The sequence below is a fragment of the Haliaeetus albicilla genome, chromosome 14 (assembly GCF_947461875.1).
Source record: "Haliaeetus albicilla chromosome 14, bHalAlb1.1, whole genome shotgun sequence".
NCBI classification, from domain to species: Eukaryota; Metazoa; Chordata; class Aves; order Accipitriformes; family Accipitridae; genus Haliaeetus; species Haliaeetus albicilla.
This window is the reverse complement of record NC_091496.1, coordinates 5,029,268-5,056,836: the sequence shown is the minus strand read 5'-3', so window position 1 is coordinate 5,056,836 and position 27,569 is coordinate 5,029,268. Positions and strand designations below refer to the sequence as shown.

General features: G+C 41.8%; 2 protein-coding genes across 6 annotated transcripts; one reads left to right on the top strand and one right to left on the bottom strand.

Annotated features, from left to right (window-relative positions):
- Positions 1–1,947: 1,947 nt before the first annotated feature.
- ATP5F1C (ATP synthase F1 subunit gamma) lies at positions 1,948–9,638 on the bottom strand. Of its 3 annotated transcripts, XM_069801572.1 has the most exons (10): positions 9,513–9,638; positions 8,909–8,943; positions 7,821–7,952; positions 6,974–7,178; positions 6,366–6,509; positions 5,906–5,970; positions 5,132–5,287; positions 3,862–3,958; positions 2,975–3,012; positions 1,948–2,433 (listed from the first exon to the last, which is right to left on the bottom strand). In XM_069801572.1, exons 1-9 carry the CDS (start codon positions 9,554–9,556, stop codon positions 3,006–3,008), a joined length of 885 nt encoding a protein of 294 aa, XP_069657673.1. In that variant the 5' UTR covers positions 9,557–9,638; the 3' UTR covers positions 1,948–2,433; positions 2,975–3,005. The 3 variants fall into 3 exon arrangements, with proteins under 3 accessions (XP_069657673.1, XP_069657674.1, XP_069657675.1); XM_069801573.1 differs by lacking the exon at positions 2,975–3,012; XM_069801574.1 differs by lacking the exons at positions 1,948–2,433; positions 2,975–3,012 and having other exon boundaries at positions 3,858–3,958.
- On the top strand, positions 9,626–25,751 carry KIN (Kin17 DNA and RNA binding protein). 3 transcript variants are annotated; one of them, XM_069801570.1, is made up of 13 exons: positions 9,626–9,828; positions 12,288–12,382; positions 13,260–13,303; positions 13,434–13,556; positions 14,520–14,701; positions 16,129–16,177; positions 16,499–16,556; positions 20,070–20,190; positions 20,683–20,733; positions 21,424–21,492; positions 22,579–22,678; positions 23,704–23,804; positions 24,785–25,751. In XM_069801570.1, the coding sequence occupies exons 1-13, from the start codon at positions 9,715–9,717 to the stop codon at positions 24,845–24,847; spliced, it is 1,170 nt and encodes a 389-aa protein (XP_069657671.1). In that variant the 5' UTR covers positions 9,626–9,714; the 3' UTR covers positions 24,848–25,751. The 3 variants fall into 3 exon arrangements, with proteins under 3 accessions (XP_069657671.1, XP_069657670.1, XP_069657672.1); XM_069801569.1 differs by having other exon boundaries at positions 20,067–20,190; XM_069801571.1 differs by lacking the exon at positions 12,288–12,382 and having other exon boundaries at positions 9,724–9,828; positions 20,067–20,190.
- The last annotated feature ends 1,818 nt before the right edge of the window (positions 25,752–27,569 follow it).

The following is a 27,569-nucleotide window of genomic DNA, read 5'->3' as shown; positions in this document are numbered from 1 at the left end:
CAGAAAGCCAGCCATGTCCTGGGCTGCATCAAAAGCAGCGTGACCAGCAGGTTGAGGGAGGTGATTCTGCCCCTCTGCTCCACTCTGGTGAGACCTCACCTGCAGTATTGCGTTCAGCTCTGGGGTCCTCAGCACAGGAAAGACACGGACCTGTTGGAGCGAGCCCAGAGGAGGACCACGAAGATCATCAGAGGGCTGGAGCACTTCTCCTGTGAAGACAGGCTGAGAGAGCTGGGGTTGTTCAGCCTGGAGAAGAGAAGGCTCCAGGGAAACCTTATAGCAGCCTTCCAGCACCTAAAGGGGACTTAGAAGAAAGATGGGGACAGACTTCTTAGTAGGGGCTGTTGTGATAGGACAAGGGGTAATAGTTTTAAACTGAAAGAGGGTAGATTTAGACTAGATAGAAGGAAGAAACTTTTTATGATGAGGGTGGTGAAACACTGGCACAGGTTGCCCAAAGAGGTGGTCGATGGCCCATCCCTGGAAACATTCAAGGTCAGGTTGGATGGGGCTCTGAGCAACCTGATCGAGTTGAAGATGTCCCTGCTAGTTGCAGGGCAGTTGGACTAGATGACCTTTAAAGGTTCTTTCCACCCCCAACTGTTCTATGATTCTATGAACATAGGATTCAAGGACTTGGAAAGAACTTCCCTGTGTGGACATGTGACTCCTTAGGTACATCGACCTGGCCCAGGCTGCACGTGAGGTACTCCTTTGTGTCTTGAAAAGGGGAAGAAGAGAATGCTGGACATTGCAGAAAGGATTTTCTTGCCTACCTGAGAGGAATTAAAGGAGATGTTGTGTGGGGGGTAAGGAAGGGAACAGTCAGATGGGTTGGGGACAGCAGGAGGGTCCCCGATAGACCAGGCAGTACACAGAGCAGCGTTTCTATGCTCAGTGTTACATGTGTCATCCCTCTCATCTGGGACGACAGCAACAGACAGCTGCCAGTCCCGCTGAGCCCATCAGCTGCACACTCTGCATTGCAAGGTGGTGGCAGCAGGCCAGGCAGCCACAAAAACCTCAAGATGCTGTGGGAAAGCTTTGGCCCTAGGGGTACGGCCCTTGGTTCACATGCGATCAGGTCAGGAACGTGGTGGGAACTGCATTAGAAAGCCAGCAGTAGCCTTAAATTATTCCTTAGCGGGAATGTAATTTCACATGGAAGAGAACAGAGAGAGTGGATAAATTAAGAGGAAAGGGCAACATAAATCGTCAGGATTACCTCAAAAAAAAAAAAAGGAAGCTGTTTAAACAATGGGGCTAGCTCTCAACTTCAACAGAGTAAATTACAATGTACTGTCTTTTTAGGCTTGTGCTTTCAAAGCAGTGTTTCCCACACTTTGGTAGAAAAGGAAACAAGACAAACCAGGACTTAAAAGGGGTTCTAAGTAAAAATTATGCTTGAAGAACTACAGGCTCCAGATTATGACAACTGGCAATTGCATAGATCACTATCACAACATCCAGTGGCTTGTGTGTCTTCCCATGTTTTAGTACTCCCTGAATTCACCCATTCTAACCAGTCTGCCACTCCAGTTGTGTGCATAACAGCAGCATTAGAACCATAGCTCCTTAAAAGAAGTCATTGGAAGCATTTTCTAAGTATGTAACAAATCTGCTCCAAGAGACTCTCTCTCCTTTTCCCTGAATCCCACCTCAGGGGTGATAGTGCTTCCCTTACGCACACGTACCTCTCGATGTACACACACGGGAGGGGCAGCTTTCTACTTCTGTGGCTGCACTGCACCACTACCATTTGTTTCTTACACTTCTGCTAGACTCTTACTTTTCACATTTTATGCCTTCTCACATTCCTGTCATGCCCAGTGAGGGCTTAGAACTGTGACGTTACTGTACTTTATAGCATGCAAATAGAATATATACACACACACACTGACCATGATATAAACAGCAAGCATTCTAAATAAATGCTAAAATGACTCATGTAATCAGATCAGTTCATTTTAGAATATGAACATCTAGAAATAGTAATAATATGGTATTCAAATGAGATCAGTGTTCCAACTGCACAACGCAGAGAGGTTATTCCACAGTCTCCTCCTTCAGCACACCATACAACGTGCATAACAGACCAACACTTTTAAACACAAGGTGAAGACAGGCAATCTCTTGCACTCTTCAAACGAAGAAAACACCCGCTTACATGTTTTTGCATGCCAGATACATTACAAAATGTAAAGCACAGCTTTTAAAAATTGTTTCAGAGAGAAACCAAGTCAAATCCAGATATTTAGACACCAAGTGCATTTGCTCCATGGACAACCAAGAACACTTTTTTCATGTAGGTGGTTTATTTTAAGAATTTACAGATTTCTCGGGCTTTATCACGTCTTCACAAAATAACAGAGCAGTCCTGTTAACATAGACACAGGCAGGTTAAGCCATGTGCTCAGAAGAGCTCTTCTTCACCTGTAAGAAAAATTGAAGCAAATTAAATCCCTTTCAATTATTTGGGTTTTTTAAAAACTTTTGTCTACTCCAATTTGAATCCTTCAACTCACTAATATTCCTTAGCCCTCTCCCCCTCCTCAAACTCTTCATCAAGTATATTTCTCCTTGAAGTTTTAAATTTTGAATATGCTTATTTTGCAAGAGAAACCTCTTTAGGAACAACATCTTACACACAGACATTTTAAAGTCATTGCATAAGGTCAGGGCACTATGAAAAAATTAAAACACTAATTGCAAATTAATCCAATAACCCGGAAAATACCACAGAAAGTTATGTCAAATGTGGATGTACGCTACCATGGGCGTTATTTTGCATAAAATTATTGACACTTAAGAACTTGTTCAGACAGATTCAAACTAGCAATAGACAGTTGTCCCAGTGTTTTGGGAAGAGCAGTTTGTCTGACCAACACTGAATTCTGACTTCCTCATTTGACTTCAAGATCATCCGTGTTAATTCATTTTAAAAAACAATCTGGTTTCTATGTCATAACTTTACCTCTTGGATTTGGCTGAACCGCTTTTTCCGATTAATCCCTGGTTATGGTATTACAAGAAAAAACAGAACAAGCAGGTTAGGAAGCAACTCATGCAAATTCAGGCAAAACTATGCATGTATTTATAACCGCAAATGTATTGTGAGGAGCACAATACAGCACATAACTGCTTTATGGCATGTATTTCAGGCATTTTGTAAACACACAGGATATTAACACATGTATTTGCATCCAAGTATAGCACAGATTTTTAACAGTTAGCTGTAATACATATTAGCTACACGCAGTTACAAATGGTGGTCTAAGCCCACACGTTTGTAACCTGCCATATGCACCTTCACAAAACTTCTTTCTCAAGGAAATAAGCAAGATACTGAACTTACTTGAAAGTAAAATACACATTCAGTATCAACAGAATCTGTAAACTCTCTCCTCCTTCCAACCCCACCTCCAAACTCTCAGCTTCTGAAGACCACCAAAGGCTGATTTATCCAAAAAGCATATCTTAGTTGCTCTCCCCCACCCAACACTACTGGGCTCTTTGAGCAGACAGAGTAGGAGAAGCCCAGGCAGAAGGAAGGAGGGGGAAATCCACTGAAAGCCAAATCAGAGGAAAACCACTGCCTGTTCAGGCAAGGATATGTGTTGAGGCTAAAGATCTATTTTACCAGCTTTTTAACTTTATCTGGCCAAAAAAGACTGCCAAACTTCACACTTGTTAGTAGAACCGCACAAGCTGAAAATCTTGGGAGTCATGCCATGGATTGTCTTCCCTTTGGTTTTAGGACCCACGTGCCCTAACCTTCCCTGTTAACCTGACTGAAGCAGGACGTACAAGCATTACATGACTTTGCAACAACTCCTACTTCATGTTTGTACAGGTACTCACAGAGCAGCAGCACCAGAGATGATCTCAATAAGTTCCTTGGTAATGACAGCTTGACGGGTACGGTTGAAAGTCAAGGTCAATTTGTCAATCATCTCGGCTAGAAAAAATTAGGTTGGAATTTAAACATATAGTAAGTATTCAAATACAGATAAAGAGAAGCTGTGTGAACGGAAGATCAAATAGTCTTGTAAATCCATGCAAACGATCAAGAGGCTTACTGCACTTTTCATTTTTTTCCCCTACAGATAACGCTACTAGTAGACAATCTAGAAACTTGATAATTTGCCTTGAGGCATCAGAGTTAAACATCTGAAGAACAGCTGACAGACTAGTAAATACCATGGTACGACATAGCTTATTTCAACATCACACAAGTACACATTATTTGCTTTTAAATTAGATTTCACTGTCAATTAACTACATTAGTATTTCCTTCAAGTTACTGTTGTTCTGGCAAAGGGAGCCAGATTTTTTTGAAATTTTTTTTTCTTCAAGTTTTTTTTTTTTAAATGCAGTAAGTATCACAAGTTTGTTTTTTTTTAAACGCTGTTAAGTATCACCTTTTTCTCTCAAGATAAGGCAGTCAGCAGAGCGCCATGCCTGCAGTTCCAGGTAGCCCAACTGCACATCCCATCGGCTTCACTCAGTCAACAGTATCCTTCATGCAACACTACCTTTTAAGGGCTGCAGTCTTATCGCCATGCCACTTTAAAAGCTATTAGCTGTCTCCCACTAATACCAACTGCATACTCTCTGCACTGCACTCAGTTTGGACACCTTCCAAGGAATACTTGTATATTCTCAACTTGCTGCATGACAGGTGGTAAAGTATTTAACCACTGTTTCAGTTTCCTCACCTTTAAATTGGTGCAGTACTAATTACATTTGGCTCACAAGTAGGTACAAGTTTATAAAAATTTTGGAAATCCTCAGACCAGCCACAGGAGAAGAGCGTACAGAGTATTTGGCCATTACAAGGTTAGTTTAGTATTTCATGTTCTTATCAAAGAATCTGTTATTTCACTTCCAGTTACCTAGTCTTGTTTCTCATATACTTGACAGCAAATTCCTCTTCCAGGGACTAAATAAGGTTCACATATTCAGAAAAGAATCCTGATTGCACTAGCTCAAAAAAAACAGAATCAAAATGGAATTAATAGAGAAACCAGCTCATTTCTTATCATTTTGGAAGCTAAGAATTACACAAAGGGAGGTCAGCACTTTCATGCTAAACTACCGAAGTTCTGGGAAGCCCACAGTGTAGACTTACAAGCATTTTTGCTAGCATTGTCCATAGCAGTCATCCTAGCACTCTGCTCGCTGGTGGTGGATTCTTTCAGGGAGTAGTAAAGAATATTTGCTAGTGTAAATTCCTGGTAGTTTCTCAGCACATCAGCATCAATATCATCATAGATACTTAGGCTTTCTGTAAAATATGAAAGAGCAGACTTATGAGAAATCCAAGACATACTACTTCTAGCAAAACAGTATAATGTCACGTGAAAGACTACTAGGCTAGCCTGTTTCTCTGCTTAAGGCAGTGCAAAGGGATTTTCTCTATGTACCATGTGTACTTTCATAAGAAAATTTTAAGGAGCAGACAGATTAAGTATTTTACATCTTTTCATTCAATTTAACACTAGGAAAGTCAGATTCTGATTAAGGCCAAATATATTACTGGTGTATTATGTTTAATCTTCCCATACAATGCTACAGAAACATACTGGGGTATTTTTACTGAATAGTGCAAAGTCACTCAATATCCATGCTCTTCAGTGCTGAAAACACTGGAACTGACAGAGTTCTGCATATACTTAGTTCTTGCTTGAGAGAATCTCAAATCAAAATTAGTATAACTGTTCTTTTTAACCTCCTTGCTCCACAGCACCTTGATAGGTCAGCCTGAGACTGCCAAGAAAAAACAAGCTGTTGAACTTATGATACATGCACCATACTAAGATGTTTTAATACCACATTCCCATGTTCAGGGTACTTCTGTGATTTATCACTTCACGTAACTGGTGGTTTCTAGTTCACCACTTACCAGAACCAGCAACTGTTTCAAGGGAGAAGATTGGTTTTTCATCGGTCTTGTAGGAGATGACAGACCTGTATAAAAACAGTGTAATAGGCTCTTCAATTCAACTAACCCTAAACGGAACGCTTAAAATCATATTAGAATAGACAACTTCTGGCCTTCAAACTCCACAAAGTTCTGCAATAATCCTGATGAAGAGATCTCAGATACCATGTGGATATAATGACGTGCTGACTGTAAATATAACAGCACCCGCTACACAAGTAGAAAGAGAATTCCAACCACAACTATTAAAAAAAACCCAGAAAAACAACAGCTCTTCACACATAACAAAATGCACTCGCTCCTCAAGAAATAAAGTAAACATGACAAGTCACAGTCAGTTTTCATATTACTTGATCAGGCAACATGCTGTTTGAAGCCTTCTACCCAATATTTTTCCAGCGCAGTTTCAGTTTAGTCTTACCTGAACCGATTGTAGATGACAGAGCCTTCATCAAATTCATACCCAGAGTTTAACAACTCTGAAGCAATGACTGAAGCGTCTCCAAAGCTAGGAGGTCTCCGTCCCACTTCTTTGAATGTCAGCAGCAAGTAATTGCCATGTGTCCTGCAGTAATGTCAAATCTGTGTTAGAACCAAGTGGATGCTCTAATATACAACTATGTGGCACCAACAGGCAACGAGTCCAGTAACTTAACAGTGTTCAGAACTAAGCATTTTATTGAATTAGGGTCTGAGATAAATTTTGCTTTTTTTTAGTTAAATTGTGATAGCTTCATGATAAACACACACTTGTAGCAGTGTTAGTGTTGCTAGCTTTCAAACTTTTATTCCAAAAATATAGTAATACTGTGCAACACTTTCATAAATGTCCAGATAATCAAAAGCAATCTTAGCACATTTGCAGGTTTGGGTGTTTTTGTGGTTTTTTTTTCAAAAGGAACTTCAATTTAGCAGTTTCATTAAATGCAATTGCCTGTGAACGCCACACAGCTTTGCAAGCACTCTTGAAATTTCTTTCACAGAAAACAACCAAAACCACCAAACCAAACACTTCTTTCTCCTTTTTACCTCTGAAGTAGGCCTCTGATCTTGTCACCTACTCCAACCACCATAACTTCTTTCCCTGCATTTGAGAGGTTGGTAATCTCGTTCTTCAAGGTTTTAGCAATAGATGTATGGATAGCACCACACAGACCTCGATCAGAGGACACACCAATAAGGAGGTGCTTCTTCTTGTCCTCAGGTGCCTTTATTTCTGCTTTCTCATAGAGAGCTAAAAAAAAATGGATAAGTTATTCAAGGGTGCCAGGGAGCAAATAGGTCATATCAAAATATCTTTGAATTATTCTGACTAAAACAATTTCTAGAGGATTTCCAAATCACAGCCAGATGAATTTTATCTCCCACACAATCATTCAAGTTTGCATGTGATCTGACCAGAGGTGACAAAGAAACAGTTCAAAGCCAGACACATCTCTGCAGCAGGTATCACAAAATCAGTATCATTAGTTAGTTAAGTTCACCGTGCAAGTCCACTGCCTCGGGAGCACACGCAGCCCAAGAGTTTGCAAGAAGGTCTGACAGTAGCTGGAGATGCTACAGAGATAGGACACAATTCCATTAACGGATAAAGACAGGCCAGAAATTCTGAGCTGTGGTGTCTTTATGACTAACAAAAACAACCACACAAAGTTAAAAAAGTACTCGGAAATCATAACAAATTTCACATTAGAACTCTTAAAAATCACTTTCCATAAATGACTTATAAGGAATACTCAAGGTGACATTGGCCTAGAGATACAAATTCTTTTGGAAAAAGCCACCAAAAGATTAAAAAAGTCTAGGCATTTTATCACCACCATGAAAGCCTTCCTCTTCTGTTCCCACATCACACAGTGCAAGAGTCTTCTCTCACCGAGTGCTCCTGTTCCATAGACTCTAGCAGGCTTCAGCTCCCTCTCAGCTCTTGCATATTTTGCTGCAGAAACCATCTTCATGGACTTTGTAATTTTCTGAATGTTCTTGATGGACTTCAAGCGCCTGGTAACTACAAGGTTAATAGTTGAAGGTCATAGGCTGTACTGGGCATAATGACATCAAAAACAAGCAATAAAATGCTAGCAACTGCCATCCAAAAATATCTTGCCAAGTTCCTCAAAAAAAGAACCCCCAAAACCAAACAAACAATGCACAAATAAACCTCATAAAAGACATACCCTTAGTATTTACAGTAAGAAAGCAGTAAGAGTAGTAATCTGGCTAACCCAAATGTACCTTTACAACAGGTATGTTCCCCCCCCCAATATAACACTTATTTAATATTTAGCCCAACATAAGATCTAGTTACTGTTCTCTTTCTTTCCATTTGTACACGTTTCACAGATATATCATTTGAGATATATTATCATCTTTTCCTAGATGACAAGGGGAGGAAAAAAAGAGAAAGACCCCGTACTATAAGGAGACAGAATAAACTTCCTCTTCTGTTTAGATTGTGGCAAAATGAGATTCATAAAAATACTGATGCAAAAAGAAAACAAAATAGGTGTCCTACAGACAAGCACAATTCCAAGATAATATCCCTGTATAAAAACCTATGAGGAATGGCTTAACAGCTTATCAAACTGAAACCACACAGTCAACCTTTTTTCCCCCAATGCTGGAGAAACACACAGGGAAATAAACATAACAGAAAATAAATTAATTCTTAAAGGTGAGCAAAAATCTGGTTCAGCACATACAATAAAGTTATTTTTAAAGTACATTTGAGTAAAACTATATTGGTTTGCTGAAATTACATCTAAATTAGCGCTAAAACCATTTTAAGCAATGCCTTTTCTGAGGGACACTTGTTTAATCTAAGAAGTGCTGGAGGCTCACGTATCAATGTTATGGTGTATCGCAATCAGTTCATCCAACAGAGGCTAACCAAAATTATATTTTAACCTATGGTTTTCCTGCAACACCCTCCCTCTCTCAAAAGCAAACAAAAGCAGTACTTACTGTCCTTTAGAGTTGCCATATTCCTGACTTGGCCCCTAAAAATGAACGCAGGAGAAATTAGGATAGTTCACTAGTTCTCCAGCAAACCAACATCTGTCAAGGGCAGGTCCCTTTCAGAGGGATGACAAGGTAAGAACTGCTGTTTCTTGAAAAACATCTGTAGTAGGGACAAGCCGCTCTAAACCATGCCCTGTATCCAGACCTTCCTCCCTTCTCCTTATCTCCTATGACACCATGTATCATTGAACATATTATCCGCTGCCTTAGACAACGGTGCAACGTAAGCGAAAGCCAGACAGCCTGGCATCAGAAGGGTCCGACCTTCCAAAAACGTAAGTGTTGTTTAAAAAACGCTTAAAACGAAGCAGAGGAGGCCACGCCACTTCCTGACAAGAGCAGACTCTCCTTGCACCGCCTGTCACCTCCGAAGCTGTCCTTTTTACTCCTCTTGCCTCACCCATTCACCCCCCCCAGGGCTGAGCACCCTTTCCCGACCAGCTCCCATCTCCCCGCCCCGGGGCCGACCCCAGCCCCGCCGCTCGCCCCCACCACCGCGACACATCCCCACAGGACCCTTCCCCGGCCGGCGCTCCCTCCCCGTTACCATTGCGGCTGGTAAAGCGCGACGACGGCCCCTCGGGCGAACATGGCGGCGCCTCCACCACAGCCCGGCTGAAGGTCAGCGCGCCCGCAGCGCGCATGCGCGGAGCCCGGCCCGGCGGGAAGTGCTTCCGGGGGGAGGCGGGCGGTCACTTCCGGCGGAGGGGTGTGAGGGAGCGGGCTGTCGGAGGGTGAGGGTCGCCGCCATGGGGAAGTCGGATTTCCTCAGCCCCAAGGCTATCGCCAACCGCATCAAGTCTAAGGGGCTGCAGAAGTTGCGCTGGTACTGTCAGATGTGCCAGAAGCAGTGCCGCGATGAGGTAAGACCGCCCCGGTGGTGGCTGGGCCTGTGGCGGGGCGAGCGCGGCCGGTCCCCATCCCTTGGCGGGGGGGGGGGGGGCTGACGATCCTCCATGAGGGGGCACGGGGGACTCCGACCCTTCTGTAGGGAACCCCAGTCTCCTTGAGGGGGTTGGATCTGCGGGAGATACACGCGGGGGGAAGGTCACATCCCCTGGGTTGGGGCCCTCAGCCCTCCTGTGAGGGCTCCCATCTCCTTTGTAAGCGTCTCTAGGGCCACTGAGGGCGACACGGAGGGGCTCCGATCGCCCTTGTTGGGGTCCCCAATCCTCCGGGGGGAGGGCTGCGATCGCCTTAGGGGATATGTGGCATTATAACCTTGTAGGGTTCCCCAGCTCCCTTGTGGGGGGTAAAGGGCTCGCTCAGATTCCTCTTGTAAGTGTCCCCGGTCTCCTTGTGGGGTCTCTGATCCCATCGGTGGGGTGCGATGCTTCTAGGGAGCATCCTGGCCTCACGTGCTGGGAGCCAACTCTTTTTTAGGGGAGCATTGGAGAGGGCCCTTATTCTCCTTTGGGGATCCCTGCTCCCTTTTGTATGGACCACAGTCCCTTTGGGGGTGGATTGGTGGGACCGAGAGGATTCCCAATTGCTGGGGATGAGGTAATCCTATTGGGATGCCCAGACCCCCATGGGAGAAGTCCTCATTCACTTCCAAGAAAGCGTGTTAGCCCTGATCCATCTTTGGGGACGGTCAGTCCCCTGCAGAATGACTGATCAGCCCAGGGTGAGAGGGACCACAGGGTGGCCCCAAACCCCCCAGAGGGGTGATTCCTCCAGATGCACCTTGAGAGGTCAATGGGGTTAAGAATTAGGTGGCTCCCACCTGCCTTAGAGGGGAGTTGAGGGTAGCCATGATTTCCCCTGGGGGAAGGGTGGGTGCGGCGACATGCCCAAGGGGATGCATGTCTGGAACGCTGTGAGGAGTATTTTCATAGAATCACAGAATGATTTGGGTTGGAAGGGACCTTAAAAGGGCATCTAGTCCAGCCCTCCCCGCAATGAGCAGGGACATCTTCAACTAGATCAAGTTGTTCAGAGCCTCATCCAACCTGACCTTGAATGTTTCCAGGGATGGGGCATCGACCACGTCTCTGGGCAACCTGTGCCAGTGTTTCACCACCCTTGTCATAACACATTTCTTCCTTATATCTAGGCTGAATCTGCCTTCTTTCAGTTTAAAGCCATTACCCCTTGTCCTATCACTACATGCCCTTGTAAAAAGTCCTTCTCCAGCTTTCCTGTAGGCCCCCTTTAGGTACTGTGAGGCTGCTGTAAGATCTCCCTGGAGCCTTCTCTTCTCCAGGCTGAACAACTGCAGCTCTCTCAGGCTGTTTTCATGGGAGAGGTGCTCCAGCCCTCTGATCATCTTCGTGGCCCTCCTCTCGACCTGCTCCAACAGGTCCATGTCTTTCCTGTACTGATGACTCCTTCCTTCTGATTCTAGCTTGGCTTCTTCTCTTCTCCTGTTATGATGAGATGTTTTTTCTCTGAAGCTTCCCCCTCATCTTTTCACTTGTCTATTCACTTGGACCCAGATGCCTGTGGGATGTGAGCGTCCTCTTCGTGTTTTCCACCTGAGTTGTGCTCCAAAAGTACCTCCACTTGGGCTAACTGTGCTTTTAGTTTTCCATTCTCCATTAATAGCCTCTTTAATGTGCCTTAGAGAAGAGGAGTAAAGCAGCCTGTGGATGTTTAATTGTATTGTTCTTCAGCTGTTTCTGCCCCCCTTTCCCTTTCACCCAAGAAGCTCAAATCCTATTCTCTTCCCAGTGACTACAAGGAAAAAAACTTTACTGCTTTACAACCAGATCTTTTTGTAAAGGGGAGGGCGGGGCTCCCACGGAATGAAATTTGCTGTAGTTTTAATCATATTGTGATGAAAGAGCATTACATTAGGCAAAAAAAGGATGCGGTCAAATGTCCTATATCTGGGTGCTTTTTGGGAAGCTCTGATGACTTCAACCCTGTGCCAGAGGTGGCCAAACTATCACAGTCCATAGCTTTAGCACTCCCAGCACACCATCCTTTCCTTACACACATTTGGTGTCAGTGTTGGTTGGTAGGGAGCAAGCAAATACTTCCAGTGCTCTCACAGACGCGCCTGGATGGGTCCTGAGTGGACCTGGGTGGTGCCCTGTCTATCCCATTCCACAAAGGATGAAGAGGACTGCTGGAATGTCCTATCTCGTAACCCTTTTCATGGTTCACCTGGAGGCTCTTGGCCTTGGGAAGAGCTTTGTTTCTGGCTTGCCTGGTCAGGAGGAGTAACTACTCTGTGTAGGCTGTGGCTGAGTTAAGGTGTTTTCTGTGGAGCTTCCAAGAAATTTCACTTGCAAAACATTATTTTTAATACTCTTCAGCTGTGTGAGTGTTGCAAATTGAGGCAAGGACAGACAAAGTATTTATTTTTATTTTATAGAATGGCTTCAAATGTCATTGCATGTCTGAGTCCCACCAGAGGCAATTGCTGCTGGCTTCTGAAAATCCTCAGCAATTCATGGATTACTTTTCTGAGTAAGTTTGCTATATATTCTTACCCAGATCTTCATTCCTGTATCAGATCTGCACAGCCATACCTCTAAGGCTCAGTCATGTCCCACTGAAGACACTTTATTCTGACACATTTTAGTGTCAGCTCTTTTTTCAATGGCAATTTGAAAATTTAGGAAATGCCACTTTTGAACATATGTAAGAAGTTTCAGGGAGCCATGATATTCAATCAAATTTGACAGTTTTATCCCGTGTCTGAGTCCTGTTTTAAGTTGCTCTGTGTTACAAAGTACGTCACCCTTTTGCTCCAGCTAAGTGACTGCCACACATGCAGAGTTACAGAGAGGAAAAAGAACCATTACAGAGAGATAACAAGTCAGGGGTGTGACTAATGTCCCGCAGTTTTCCCCAGTCTTTTGTCCAGCTGACCTACATGACAGCTGGGTTGACTGGAGCTGTCATCAGCACGAGCCTGAAGTGAGGCTTTATACTCAAGCCCTTGAATTAGCAGTGAGATGAGTGATCAATCTACCCCATCTACCACTGCTGCCCTTTGTCCTGCCCTGTGTTTTGTGTCAGTCAACCTGGGAAGATACCTGGTAATGAAATACCAGCAATTAGTGGGAAGTATTTAGATTTCATTCTTTCCATTTTATCCCTTTGAAAGGGTATTATCCTTTTGAAGATTTAACTTGTGTGTGCATGTACCATATTGTGTTTCTTTGTGCATGCATACTGCGTTTAATGCTACTTTATTGAAAAAGGGAAATGACTGAATTTCATCATGCTCAGTTCAACAGAATACTTGTTTATACTGCAGATATTTAATTGTTAATGACAATAGAAAATTACTTTGTAGTCATTAAAGTTTTACTGAAATACTTTCTTTTTATCCCCTAAGGGAATTCCGAAATGATTTCCTAGAACTGCTCAGGAGGCGATTTGGTAAATATTTTACTGTTCATTTGCTTGTTTCTTTGTTTTTAATGTCTTTTATTAGTCCAGTGCAAGAAGTTTTGGTTGCTTTCTCCTAGGTCCCGTATTTATATTTAGTAATAATAATTCTGTATTTCAGGAACAAAGAGAGTCCACAATAATATTGTGTACAATGAATACATCAGTCATCGAGAACACATCCACATGAATGCCACACAGTGGGAGACACTGACTGATTTTACTAAATGGCTGGGGAGAGAAGGTAAATGTAGTTGCTCGGGGTTGGGAAGTTTTAAAATTATTGGGTAATTGCATTGCTGATAAGTGATCAGTAAATGTTTACATTAGTTCTCCTGTTTCCTTTTTCTTTCTTCCCCTCCCCTCCTGTATATATATTAACAGATGTCCAAACGTATTTCTGTGCTAACCATTAGGAATTTGCTTATGAAAAATGTCAGAAGTCTGGGATAAATGCATCAGTCATGAACCTTTCCTTGTTTCATCTGTTGGTCTATATTTAGTGGAGGTATTGCTAAATTCTAAATCAACTTCCAACAGTTGCCATTTAAAAATTAAAAACGATGATAGAACATTTCTTATGACTACAGAATCCTTCCATATTTAAGGTGACAAGAAGCGAGCAGTCATTTTCATTCCTGGCCTAGTGAAAGGGTTAAAGCTTGAGATCTGCAGTTTTGTGTTCAGTGAGAGGAAGAGCAATTAAATGGCACTGTGGTATGACAGAAAGTTTACTTTGGCTCTGATTGCCTGTGTCTTACAGGATATGTTCATGAGTCATACAGTGTTTGAAAAATCACTCTAGTGAGAGATAGTAACAATAGCGTAGCATAGTAATGTTTCCTTTAGTATGATGCTCTTAGTGTGTATTGTTTATATATGTTAGATTTCTGTTTTCTTCCTTGTTAAAACAGTGGGAAGGAAATATTTTCTTTAATAAGGAAAGTGTTGTAAAACACTCCGTCCACTTTATTATGTACTCTGGCCTATTTCCAAATAGAACCAGCTAGCTGAAGGGCAGAAACACATACTAAAGATGATTCGAAGTCAATTTTACCAGGCCAGTAAGGGGTACAGTGTCTCTGGGAAAGTATCTGCATTGTTACAGTGAACGTGGACTGTACGTGAAAATGGTCTTGATATTTTCTTTGTCCCGTACTTGCTTTTGTGAGTATTAATCTGACTTTATCTTGCATTGACTTTTTAGGTCTTTGCAAGGTTGATGAGACTCCAAAAGGCTGGTATATTCAATATATCGATAGGGACCCAGAGACTATTCGCAGGCAACAAGAACAAGAGAGGAAGAAGAAACAGGACCTTGATGATGAAGAAAAAACTGCTAAATTCATTGAACAACAAGTTAGAAGAGGTCTGGAGGGGAAAGAACTGGTGAGGAAAATCGCACTGTATGTGAACCTTCAGCTCAAAACTCCCGTTGGTTAAGTTAACGGTGAATTCAACACTGCTGGGATCCTTGCACTGGTATTTCCTTTGCAGTCAGAAGGTGATGAGTAAGCTTCGTGCTTCAGGTTACAAGCTCATCACCAGTTCAAACTGAGGAACAGTGGGCATATTGGGCTGCATTGCTGTTCTTTTCTAACCCACAAGGAATAATATTCTCGCAGATACTTCTGATAGAAGCCTTGAGTAACTTGTTTCTGTTGAAAATGCAACTTGTTACATTTCCTTGACTAACCAACTTGCTGGTGGTTTTTACATCTGATGAACAGCAAGGTCCTCTATGGAATCACAGTTTCAAAAAAATAAAAAAAAAATAAAAGAAAGCAAAGGTTTCAGCTCCTTTTAGATTTGATGTGGTTTTGAAACCTACTAGAATAGTATCCTGTGGCCCTAGTGTCTGATCCTGGCCATTTCAGGCTTTGATTTAGACTGTCTTCTTCCATACTTGAATCACCACATCTCTTCACTTATGTTCTGAATTTTCTGCTCTACAGTTATTTTAGATTATAAGCTGCTCTGGAGGAAAACTTGGAGTTACTTTGTACCTGGCTTGCTTTAGTACTAAAAGAGTGATAATTGCTGCTTTTCAAGTGATTAGTGATGCAAAAATCACTCTTCAATTTTGGAAAGGAAAGGAAACAATACAGTAACCAGCATGACGTGTCTTCATTTATGGTATTTCACAGCTTTTAGGGCTGCAAATAACAAATACTTTGTACAATGGGGAGGCTGAGATGAATAACCAGGAGGGGCTGACATAATCAAATCAGCATAGTGAAAAGTTTTATTTTGATAGTGTGGGTGTGGTATTTGGGATCTGTTTATTTGGTGTCATTCCATGACTTCCATACATGTTGTTGCCTGGGGCTGGAACCTCCCATTTGGTCCTGGGTATTGATAGGTACATTTAAATGCTGTTGTAAACAATTATCTTTCTCTTAATTTAAAACTAATTGAAATTTAAATGGTCTGAGCCTTCAGTGCTAAAATTTGGAAAGATTCCAGAATTTCCTTCTTTGGATTATCAGTCTGTCCAGAAACCAGTCTAGTCATGCTGGTTCAAATAGAGAAAACTGTTACAGTAAGGCCACTTTCCTTTCATGCTGGAATCAAGCAAGTTTAGACAGCATCTCTGTAGAGAGTGTTAATTAGAGAATTTTGCACAGCAGCCTGTAATGAGATAATGTTTTCAGTTTATAATCTTCTTATGAATCAAGCCAGGTTGAATATTACAGTTCCTTGTAATAATCTCACAGTAGTCTGTAAAACTGAGCTAATCAATGATCACCAAAAAATGATATCGTGGCTCAGTCTTCTGTTTGACTCTTGAAATGTGTTTTGTGTTCTTTTGGCAGGAAAAGCCAGTCTATACTGAACTGAGCAGAGAAAACGAAGAAGAAAAAGGTAACCAGATTTTGATGTATGTAATTTTCTAGAATCTACTGAAGCTGATTTTGTGATTAAAATGAGATGAGCGCTGAGGCCTGCTCGGTGCTTCATAAAGTGCTTTGAGATCAGTTATAAAGAGCACTGGAATATGGAAATACAGAATATTCTTTCTTATAATGCTGAATGTAAATTATTTTAAAAGCTGAACTGAAACATGGATTAAGAAATATTTTCAAATTTATGATCTTTTCCATTCACAGATTTTAAAAATTGTAACATCCTTCAATGCAGTTATATTTAAAGATAGAAATAGAGTAATGTCTTTTTATTTTTTAGTTACATTTAATTTAAACAAAGGAGCAAGTACTTCAATAGCAGCATCTTCTAAAACAAGGTGAGAAAAGAATTTAAGGGCAACCCTTACTGTTGCAAAGCACTTAATATGACAATGATATTTGTATGGGCAGGAAAATGTATCTTGTCCTGAAATATTTGGAGTCTGATATCTCATCCTGTCGTGTTATTCAGGAGGGGTTGCTAGGTGACTTCATAGTTCCTTTTGTATTTAAAATGGATGAATGGGTATATCTTAAATGTGTGCTGTGAGGAGCCTTCTTGAATTTTCTATGGTTTGTGGCAGATGCCCATAAAGTAATAGGCAGTTATAGGTTCTTCTAAGATACTGTTATATCAAAGGGTGGATAAGGGATCCAGTCAAAGTATTTGAAGTGAATGCCATCTAGTTCCAGCTGCCTTCTATGAATGGGTATTCATGACTTGTTAATTTTGGTTCCTAAAAGGTTTGATTGCCTTGTCTAATTGGAGGTAATACTTTCTCTGATCATCATTTAAGAAACTGAATCTACCTGATGTAAATCTTTCTGAAGTTCATGAATTTAATTGTCGTCATATAACCACAAGCAACACAGGACAAAAGGGATCAATAACGCAAACAATACTGACTTATAGCAGTCTGTGAAACTGTTTGATGAGCAGTACCTCTTTTCATTTGAGGCAATATTGTAATTAAATGTATTGCGGGTAAAACGAAAGCTTTCCTCTCATCACAGGCTCAGCTCTTAGATAAGGTATCTGATGGGAAATATGCCAGGCAGAAAATGAGACAATGAAGTAGTTCTTTGCAATAATAGATACAGATTTCAGGCTTTGAGGAAAACTTGTAAATTATCCCTAAGCATTGAGTTGTGCTTAAGATGAATCTGAAACTTAATTCAGACACTCGCCTGAATAGTTGCAGTAAGGAATACCTAAGGTGCTTGTTAAAATTTGGCTGAATGTGAAATTATATATCAAGCAGTGTAATTTTTTTCATAGCATATGAGAGATACTTGTCTGTAAACTTTGTAATAGTAGTGTAGAAGCAAAATTAGGATACCCACTTCATGGTAAAGTGACAAGACAGTGACTTTAATGTCACTGGTGATACAGGAATCACGTCAGAGTCGTGTATGGAAACTGCTTCCCTATGTCAGCGTAACGGTGTGTTCTGCAGCTGCTGGCTGTTACTGAGGATCAGTTAAGTTCAACCTGATGTCCAGTATCCCAGCGCAGCATGCAGTAGGACTTCCTGGCTTCCCAGCTTCTATGCTTCCAGCACAAGCTACAGAAACCTGGCACCTGTATTTCCTGAGCAGAGTACGGAAGCAGGACCAGGAGATCATAGGTAGTGGACGGTATAGTTTTGAGGGCATGGGGATACTGGTAGTTGGGTACAGAGATGGAGTTGGAGCCTTGGTGAAAGGGGTGGGAGAGGGGAGGTGTGCCTTCCCTTGAAAATCCATGTGTCTGACATGAAGCTAGGAGTCACCACTGCTGCTGCAGACGTGGCTTCTGATGCTGACTGCCCTTGAGCAAACTGGGAGCCCTGGGCTTACTTTTTTCCCTTGAGAGCTTACATCCTCAAATCCCTGCTTAACTCACTCAGTGGACAAGTAAGATTAGAATTACTTCTGATTAAGGAATGAGCAGAAGCTACTATCAAGGTCACTGACTCCTGTCTGTAGTACTCCAAGTCTACCAGTGTACAGTCCTGTCTGCACACTGATCAGCCTTCATTGTACGCAGTTAGGGTCTCCCTAGTCCTATAATCCCAAGGGAAGATCCTTCAAAACCTGTTTGTTCTGATGGTTAGGACCTTGTCTGTGATTTCCCAGGTAAACATAGTCATGGCCAGTTTATACCATTTGTGGTGGTAGGGGCATTCAACATGAATAGTTCTTTTTCTCCCTGGTGTTTGCTTTCTCAGACAATGTATTTGTAGGGAACAGTTTTAGCCTCCCAGCCTTCACTGTACTGTACAAGCAGGTCTGCACAGTGCTGGCCTTATCTCCCCATTCCCCTGATCTGCTGAATATCCCTTCCTTGTCCTTGTTCCAGTTTCAGCTAATCTTGAACAGGGGAGCTGATCGAATTTGTGCATGCTGCAAATGAAACGTCACCATGGCTTATACAAGGCACTAATGCTTGTCTGTCTTGATGCTTCCTAGGATTGCATTTGACTCTTTCATGACTGGTCCACACTGGTAGCTGTCATCTGTGATTATAGCCAGACCCCTTTCTGCTTTTGTTGTTCTTAAACAGCTCCCAGTAGATAGAAGGTAATCAGAGTAAACTTTCCAAAGTATGTGAGCTTGCGTAACATGCTGTTGAATTTTGTGCTTTTTAAAACATGGTTTTCAAGATAAACCAGTCCTTTCTGGTATCCAGTTCTTTCTTGTGTTCTCCATATTGATGACACACCCAAACAGCGTTGGTGGTCTCTCACTCTTTGTCCTGAATATGTTAAATAAGATTTGTTTTAGTATTGACACCCAGGAATCCCTTAGTAACCTTACAGCTAGATATGTTTTCCTTCTTAAATATAGGCACTGCAGTTGTTATGTTTTAATTGTACATTACCCTTTATGAGATGTTATTTTAAGTACTTGCTATTCGATTTGTGATTTAATGTGCTATTTCTTCTAGAACTCTGCTATGGAGATTATCCAGACTTCCTCTGAAATACAATTTTTCTCTCAGTTTTGCTTCTACTGCCATTTCTGTATCTTCATTCCCATTACGTATCTTCCCTTTGCTAGTATATCCAACATCTTCACCACAAGCAGAACATGCGATTTGTTGTAAGGCCATATTACTATTACCTTACTGTCCACCTCACAGCAGCCTTCTTCATCTTTCTGGATGAGACAACACCTAAATTTTTTTACTGCATTCAAATGTCTTTTATAAAAATGGCTTAACTCAAGCTGCCTTTAGGCAGTTCTCACTTTACCTAGATGTTCCCTGATCCCTGAGAGGTAACTTTATGTGCTGATTGCTCTTTTCTTTCATAAGTTGTAGGCTGTTTGCCTATTTTGAATATGATTGTGAAGATGGTTTTTATTTGTTGGGTGTGGAACCCTTTTCTACAGATTCCCATGTGTTTTCTCCCATTGCCGGATAGGTTAAGTATCTCTGTCTGGAAGGAGTTCTAGACATCTACCACGTTTGAGAGTTGCTCTGTCCAGGTGGCTTCTCTAAAGCCACAAGTTTGTCCTTTTGAATTTGAAAACCTTATTTGCAGACCTGCTTTTGTCTTCTCCACTGAACTCAAGTCCCCAATCAACTCTTTGTTTTTGCACTGGTGAACCGATCGTTAGGTTGTTTCATTCTGCTGGACTGCTAGCAGCGAACATCAGTGGACATGGAGTTTACACCTCAAGGAGACCAGTTCTAGCTGCCAAATGCAGTCCTAGAGAAGGAGGCATGCAGGGTCTGGAAGGTGACTTGCACAACTGAAATTAAATAGATCAGCAGGCCTTTTTGCACAACCAGTTCTTCAGATGCATCTTGGTAGAGGAAACAATGTAAGGTCTGCTGTGAAAACACCATCTTACTCTTCCAGCAGTGTCCTTGGACCAAATGCACTGAAGATGGTGGAAGGGGCGGTTAAAAGAAAAGAATCAGCTCATAGCTCTGGTCAGTCCAAAGAGAAGAAGAAGAAATCTGCACTGGATGAGATTATGGAGGTAATAATCATGCAGGATCTGTGTCTTTGTAACCCTATGCCTATGGCAATGTCCACTTTACCAGGGCGTCCCTTTGAAGTGACCTCAGACCTTCGGTTCATGTGGAATTCAGACTTTCGTATCTTATCAGGCAAAATGGTTTCACTTCCTTGTTAAAACTGGTTTCTTCTGCTCATCTGTGCCTATTCCCCAGACGACTGAGATGTTGGAAGTAAAGAAATACAGATTTTGGAAGAGAAGAAAATATCTAGAAACACTTGACAAAAACAAATACAAATCTCCATAATTTTACCATGGATTTGTGGATCTCATCAGATTGATTTTTATGCAGCAAGCACACACTGACTTACCCTTATTTAGTTGTTTGTTTTTTGTATTTTTTTTATTCCCCGCTTGATGTGGGCCTGGAGAATTGATTCAGCTTTTCAAAGGCATGGGAAAGCTGCAGTGAAAGGAGGAAGTAAATGGTGATTATTTGTTGTTGTTCTGTAGCTTGAAGAGGAGAAGAAAAGAACATCTCGAAGAGACTACTGGTTGCAGCCTGTAAGTGTCTTAAAAATTATTATTATTATACCAAATACAACCAATTCTGCATCTCTAAAGCCGCTATTGATTTGTGTAAAGATCCAAAAGCAGATTCCAAACTAAATTAACTCTTATTTTCCAAGCTGCCAAATGTGAAATATTACAGTATCTGGGAGGAATTACTCTTCTGGTTGAGCATGATCTGCAGTCTGAAGCATCGTATGTCTGATCTCAGATGGGGTGGAATTCTCTAATTAAAGAGTTGGTACTGTGAGTCTCTACAGATGATGTTTAAATCATGGTATTACAGCCCTCTTCTTTCTACAGAGTAGTTGACTCTCATAGAGGTGTCGAATTCAAGATCAGCGTTTGAGCTGAGAGACCTCATCTCAGCTTCTACTTTTTGACTGGACTTCTAGATCAAGAAGTCCTGCCCTTGGCCCATTGTGGGCTGTCACATTATATCTGAATTCAAGTGTAAGTGTATTTGTTAAACAAAAAAAAGTCTTGAGAGCTGCTGCTTCGAGGCAGTAATTCAAGGATAAAGACAAATTCCTGAAAGCCGAGTCTTTACTATCATTGCTTCCTGTGCTGTGCTGTACAGTCTGTGGTTGGAGTCAGAGCGAACTGAATGTGCAGTTAGTTTACATTGTGTAGTTGTTTATATTTTGGCTTTTTTTTTTTTTTTTTCTCCTTTCAAATCTTCAGGAAATCGTTGTAAAAATTGTAACAAAAAAGCTTGGAGAGAAGTACCACAAGAAGAAGGCAGTTGTTAAGGTAAAGGGTGCAAACGGAAGCATGTGGCATTGGTTAAGCTTTTCTGGTATCAGATGACTTCTGAAATTTTGTCTCATTATGGAAGTTGTTCAGCCTTAAGTCACCACTGACAGGGGCTGAAATGTCACCTTAACTGTACTGGGACTTGTTCTGGGCAGGGGGTGAATCTCTGAATAGGTTTAATGTCATTTACTCAGTGATCCTTTCTTAAGTACAGTTTTGTCGTGCATATTTTGCCCCTATTAACACATCCCCCTTAGAGAACCGTCACTTTGTCAATGTGATATGACCAAGAGCAGTGCAATTGTGTTCTGATCTCAAGACTAGTCAGTTTTGCACTGATATTTAAGCAGCATGCTGCCTTTGAGCAAGATCCTAAATGCGTACAAAATCTTCAAGCTGTAAGCCTTGCTTTGTTGTTTGGAAATGCTTTCTTTTAGCCACTGCCAGTGAAATGATGTTGTACTAGGTAGTCCAGGGCTCAACAGTCTCTGGCAAGAGTGCCAAAGACGACACCCAGGTGCGTTTTGAATAATTGACAAGAGTGTATAGAGCTCAAAATCACAGCTTTTTTTGATAGACATCTGGGCAGGTTTATGAGTCCCAGCAGCTGTCTTCCATTGAGCTCTGAATATGAGAGGTTGAGCATGGTTTATGCTAGGCACAAAGATGATCAGTGACATTTCGCCTCATTGAGAGGTAGTATCCCAGTTGTCACTGTGTGGCTTCCAGCCAGCTTAACCTCCCATGGGGGAAAGAAGCCTCTAATTTACTCTCCATCTTTGAGAGAATAGCTAAGATAGCTAACCCGAAGGTTGACAAAACCTGCAGACAAGGCCAACAAAATTAGTGGTCAGTTAGACCAGTCATTGATGTTCAAGAGGAGCCCTTTTAATCTAGCCTTAGCTTCAGAGCAGGGCCAGTCGGCAGTTTGTGAAAGCTGGGTGCCTTTAGGACAGCTCAGAAGTTCTTGCTGCTTTTGAAAATGTAGAAGTGCAGACTCATGGTCCTGATTCGCTGATTTTGAAATACAGAGAATTTTTTTTTTTTTTTTTAATTCTGATTGGCCTCTACCTTTCACAATAGGAAGTGATTGACAAATATACAGCAGTTGTGAAGATGATTGATTCTGGAGACAAACTGAAGCTTGATCAGACGCATCTGGAAACCGTAATACCTGCACCAGGTAGAGCTGTTTTGTTTGTTTTTCAGCTTAGCTGTCACTGCAAAACTTATGTTTCAGTTCTAAAGTATGATTGATCCACTTGAAAGTACCATAACAAGAGCCCTCTTGCTTTTGGGACAGCATTTTGTAAGCTACTCTGATCATTTACCAAATAACCTCTGGTTACTTTCCAGGGAATTATTAAATTGCTTCTGCTTTGAGTCTTCACAGTCCCTTCTCGTAAGAATTAGATTCTTTTCTGAGAAGATAGAAGTGCTTTAGGAATCAGTTCATTTGGTGAGATGAAAGCATCTCCCTTCAGCTGCCAGGAAGCATCTCCTGGAGCCCTACAGGGCCCTTGGTCATATTTATCCTGTATCTTCCCTCCAAAGTCATGCCTCAAACAGCTGTGCGCACTTGGCAAAGCTTACCTCGTCTCCTGTTTGGTTCACTGGCATTTCTGTGGCTGGTACACACTAATGTTTGTGTGTAGCATCTGATCAGTATTTCAGGGAATGGTCAGAGTAGCAGTAAGCAGAATAGTGTCAGCGTAGGGGGAAACAGGGCAGAGGATTTGGGGATTCACAGTTTTTTCAGCAGATGTGATGCATTCTGCATTTCTGCAGCTGGTGGAGAGCTGGTTGATGGTGTCCATGAGTGCTCTTCAGTGTAATGGTACTTGTAGGTGAGCTCTGCCCACCCTTGCACTAGAATTGATGTTCTGAGGGGACTGCCTGTGTGAGACAGAAGGAAAAAAAGAGGTGCACTGAACCATTAGCACGGGGAATGGGATGTGGGAGAAACAGCTTTGGCTTCTTTCCCTGATGTAGTTTCAGTGGCTTCTGCCTGCAGGGTCAGTGTAACCTGGGGCGATAAACTGAGGTGCGCTTTGGAAATGGGCGGGCTGTAAGGCAAAGCTGGGTGCTGCTTGCTGGAGCTGCTGGGAGAAACCTTCTCTCCCTCAGCTGTCAGTGGAGTTGAACACTACTGCATCAAAAGAAGTTGGGAGCCCTGGCGTGTAACTGTTTTCCTATTTCTCATTTCAGGCAAGAAAGTGATGGTGTTAAATGGTGGTTACAGGGGAAATGAAGGCATCTTGGAATCTATCAATGAAAAGAGGTTTTCAGCGACAATAATCATCGACTCTGTAAGTATCAAACACTGCAAGATCTTTGCGTAGAGCGCTTTTCATCTGTACATTGGAGAGCTTTCACAAAGAAAGATGGTATCATTAATCCTGTCTTACAGGTGGGATTTATGGTGTTCAAAGTGCTGTGGTCACCCCCAGCCTATTCCCAACCGGTAGGAAAACAGCCACATAATTCCCCATTGCAGACTAATGCTCTGCTGTTTGCCTTTAAAAAGATGCCAGGATGCTGAATTTACCAAGTTTTGAACTTGAAAGAGACTTGCAAAATATTTTGTATGTTTATTTTGAACATGGCTGTTGTACTATTTTGTGGGAAGGTAAAAAATGTGAAATATGCAAGGAGGTGGTTTTTCTCCTGCCTTTTCCAGACTGAATGTGGGGCTTATGTGCTTATTTGTTGTCTTGTTCATGGTTGACAATTACAGTTCTTTTGTTGTTGTTGTTGTTGTTGTTGTTGTTTTGGCTTTTTACCTATCACCTTTCTCTGGGCTAAAATTAGGCCATGTCATCATGTCTGTCTGTGTGGCTACTTCTTTGTTCTCCTCTGCAAAACCAATCTTTAAACTCATTGATACGGCAGAGAGGATGTTGGGTCAAAGTCAAATTTCTTAAAACAGCTTGCAGGAGAGAGACGCTGATAAGATCCCATTAAAAGAAGGGCTGCAGAAATTCAGCCCACATTGGAGTCTGGAGAATTTATTTGAGAAGAAAGTGTGCAGATGTCCTAACCACAGAAGGAGCTTTGGCTAAACAGAGAAGTAGTTGTTGTGCTTTTACTGTGTGCAGCCTGAGTGAAAACGCTAATGCCTGTGATTTCCAGTGCTATTCACTTTGGTTGTGCTTCTTGAAAAATGTCGAAACATGGTGAGATTTTGTACAGTCCCTTTAGCTATCTTATTTTAAACTCCCCAACGGGAATTTAACAAACAAACAAGTTTATATTTTGATCTTATTTCTTACACTACGTTATTCTCCAGGGACCTTTAAAAGGACGTCGAGTTGAAGATATCCAGTACGAAGACATCTCCAAACTCGCCTGAGGTGCTAATCATGGATCAGAGAAGATTTTGGTTCCCCAAAACATCTTCCTGGCATCTTGCAGGCAGACACAAGACTCTACCATGTCAGGGTTTTAATTGTGTGTGTGTGTATTTATAATGTATATAGAAATTAACCACAAGCAAACTGGATTTATTTAAAGATCACTACGGATTTGTTAGATAAAGTGTTTGTGGAAATCTTATCAGTGGAAATATTTCATCTGATTCTATATCAAAGTTACAATATTTGGTTCAATTTCCTTTTGTAAAATACAAGCAGATAGCTGCAAGCTGGAGTATTTTATTTACTGAAGTATGTTAGCAGTTCTCTAAAAGAGAGAATTACCTACAAATAGCTGCTTGAGGCAGGCAGTGTGTGTCGGAGCCAGTGGAGTTTAAATAACACACTTCTCAATCTGCAGCCAAAATTGAGTTCTGGCTGCAGAAACAAGGGAGGGGATTAAGGGAATAGCGGGAAGGTAACAGTGCTGCAAGGGATTATTTTCCTGCACATTGTAAGAATGCTCTGGTTTATTAAGTGCTGTCACCAACTTACTTTTGGTTAGCACATCAGCAATAGTAGAGTTGTGCAAGTCATCACTCTTCCATCATCTTGCTTGTCAGGGTTCCTAATAATTTAATATGCAATTTGTCTTCATAGGGACTCCTACTTGTGAGGTTTCTAGGATGCCAGCTGAAGTGTGTGCAGATACAAATTGGTGATTGCTGGTTTGGTTTTCCAAAGCCTTTTCCTTTGTTCATGCTTCCATTGTTGCTCTGCTACAGGAGTAACATTACTCGTGCTAAATGATGTAACATTACTTTTTAATTTTTTTAAAAAAGTCACATTTTGTACAATGTTTAATTTCTAAGGCAGTTCAGGAATAAACATAAACCTTTCTTAGGTGAGTGTATTTCTTATCAACCTTTTAAGTGCGTGAGGCGTCTGTTGGTTTATATCCACCAAAGAGCACAGTAAAGTGCCCAGCTGGTGCACTGCCTTATTTGTGTGAAAGAAGGATGTGAGTCGTCCCAGGCAAAATACAAACCATCACCTGATGGTCCAGTCTGCCCCTGGCGAGGCTGTGTGTCTGTGGAACCTGATGGAAAGAAAACCGATAGCCCCTGTGTCTTTCAGAGGAGATCTCAGCTGAGGGCTGAAGAGGGCAGGATCCATCCTGATGTGCACATCAGTCACGTTACAGTTTAAAAGTTCAGGGTCTCCTCACTGTTTGATGTCCCTTTCCTTGCCTCAAAGGTTCACTGTCTTGTGATTTGTGGTTTCCAGGGGACCCCTGCAGGAAAACTGAAAGACTGCAGAGGTTTGGTGGAACAGCTGCTGTCTGGAGTAGCCTGAAATAACCTCACACAGGACATCAAATGGCTCTCTGCAAGGCAGAGTCGAGCAGTAATGCAGCATCTAGAGAATGGAGAATTGTGAGGAAGGGAACTGGAGGCAGAAGACACACTTGTCTGTAAATTCAGGCTCTTTTGTGCAACCTGGATTGTGTAAACAGCTCTGCCCTTTCTCAAAGAACAGGTACTGAGTGAGGAGAGGTACATAGGAGAGTAATGAGGATAAGTGAAAGAACAAAACAGCTTCTGTATCGCTGAAAATAATTGCACTTAACGTTCTGGAGCCTGAAGAATTAGAGTGAATATAATAGACATGTTAAGTTACAAATTGCGTGGAGAAGACCAGAGAATGATTATTCACTGCTTGTATTCACATACAAGCTAATAAACAGACAGTGGAAATTACTGATTGGGGGATTTAAAAACACACTTAACAGGTTTCTCCTCCCCAGCCCCCATGGCCTAGTTAAACTGGGGAACTCACTGCTGCAGGGTGTTGGGCCCAAAGCTAATAAATGAGTTCAAAGAAACAGTGAATGGTTTGTAGGGAAGTTGCTTGCACTTCTGAGAGTTACTTTGAAGAGACACTTAAAACACACTGATCCTGACAGTGTGGCTGCAGGAAAGATCACGTACCAGCCTTTAGTTCGTAAGTGAAGGAAACTAAAGTTCAGAATGGCAAGTAGATTACTTGAGCCCTCTTCCTAGATTAGGGCTGCTGAGAAGAATTTGGCCAACGTTTTTTTTCTAAGGTTGCCGAAAGCAGAGTTTTGAATCTGGCTCTAGGTACATACACATGCATAATTGTTTCACTACCGATCTTGTTCATTGATGAATACTCTTGAAGAGTAAGGCATCTTTTGGGAGCTAATCTCACTGGAAGGGAAGCTTTTATTACTGGTGGTGATTTCTACATGGTCTGAATGTTTCCTGCTTTCCCAGATGTGTATCTGTGTGTGAACTTCACCACGATGTTGAAATTTTCACAAAAAATAGGCTGGAGGTTGTCTCAGGCTCATGTAATTGATTTTCTTGCAATATGGTAGCATCAGTTATTTCAAGGACATTCCTCGCCACTGGTTAACCCACCCTTAAAGACAGGAGATTCCCCATGATACCCATTCCAGAGTCCATGTTCCTTTTCTGTTAAAGTTCTTTTATGTCTAATGCATGTGCTCCTTTTTGCCCAGTCCAGCAGTATATGAACTTACACTTTCCCAGCGGTCTGAAAAAGCAAAGGTGTAAGTATTAAATCTGGTTGTGCGTCTTACCCACATTGCAGGAGCCACAATGCTGTTGCAAGTCTACTATTGAAATGTATATTATAAAACAGTTGAAATTTTTAACGGAGTTTACTGTCCAATAA

Coding starts and splice junctions, on each gene's coding strand:
- ATP5F1C (XM_069801572.1), bottom strand. CDS start 9,556: ATGTTCGCCCGAGGGGCCGTCGTCGCGCTTTACCAGCCGCAATG. Junction 7,953..8,908: donor TATGGCAACTCTAAAGGACA/GTAAGTACTGCT, acceptor TTAACCTTGTAG/TTACCAGGCGCTTGAAGTCC. Junction 5,288..5,905: donor TGAAACAGTTGCTGGTTCTG/GTAAGTGGTGAA, acceptor CATATTTTACAG/AAAGCCTAAGTATCTATGAT.
- KIN (XM_069801569.1), top strand. CDS start 9,715: ATGGGGAAGTCGGATTTCCTCAGCCCCAAGGCTATCGCCAACCGCATC. Junction 14,702..16,128: donor GTCTGGAGGGGAAAGAACTG/GTGAGGAAAATC, acceptor TTCTTTTGGCAG/GAAAAGCCAGTCTATACTGA. Junction 16,178..16,498: donor AGAAAACGAAGAAGAAAAAG/GTAACCAGATTT, acceptor TTTATTTTTTAG/TTACATTTAATTTAAACAAA.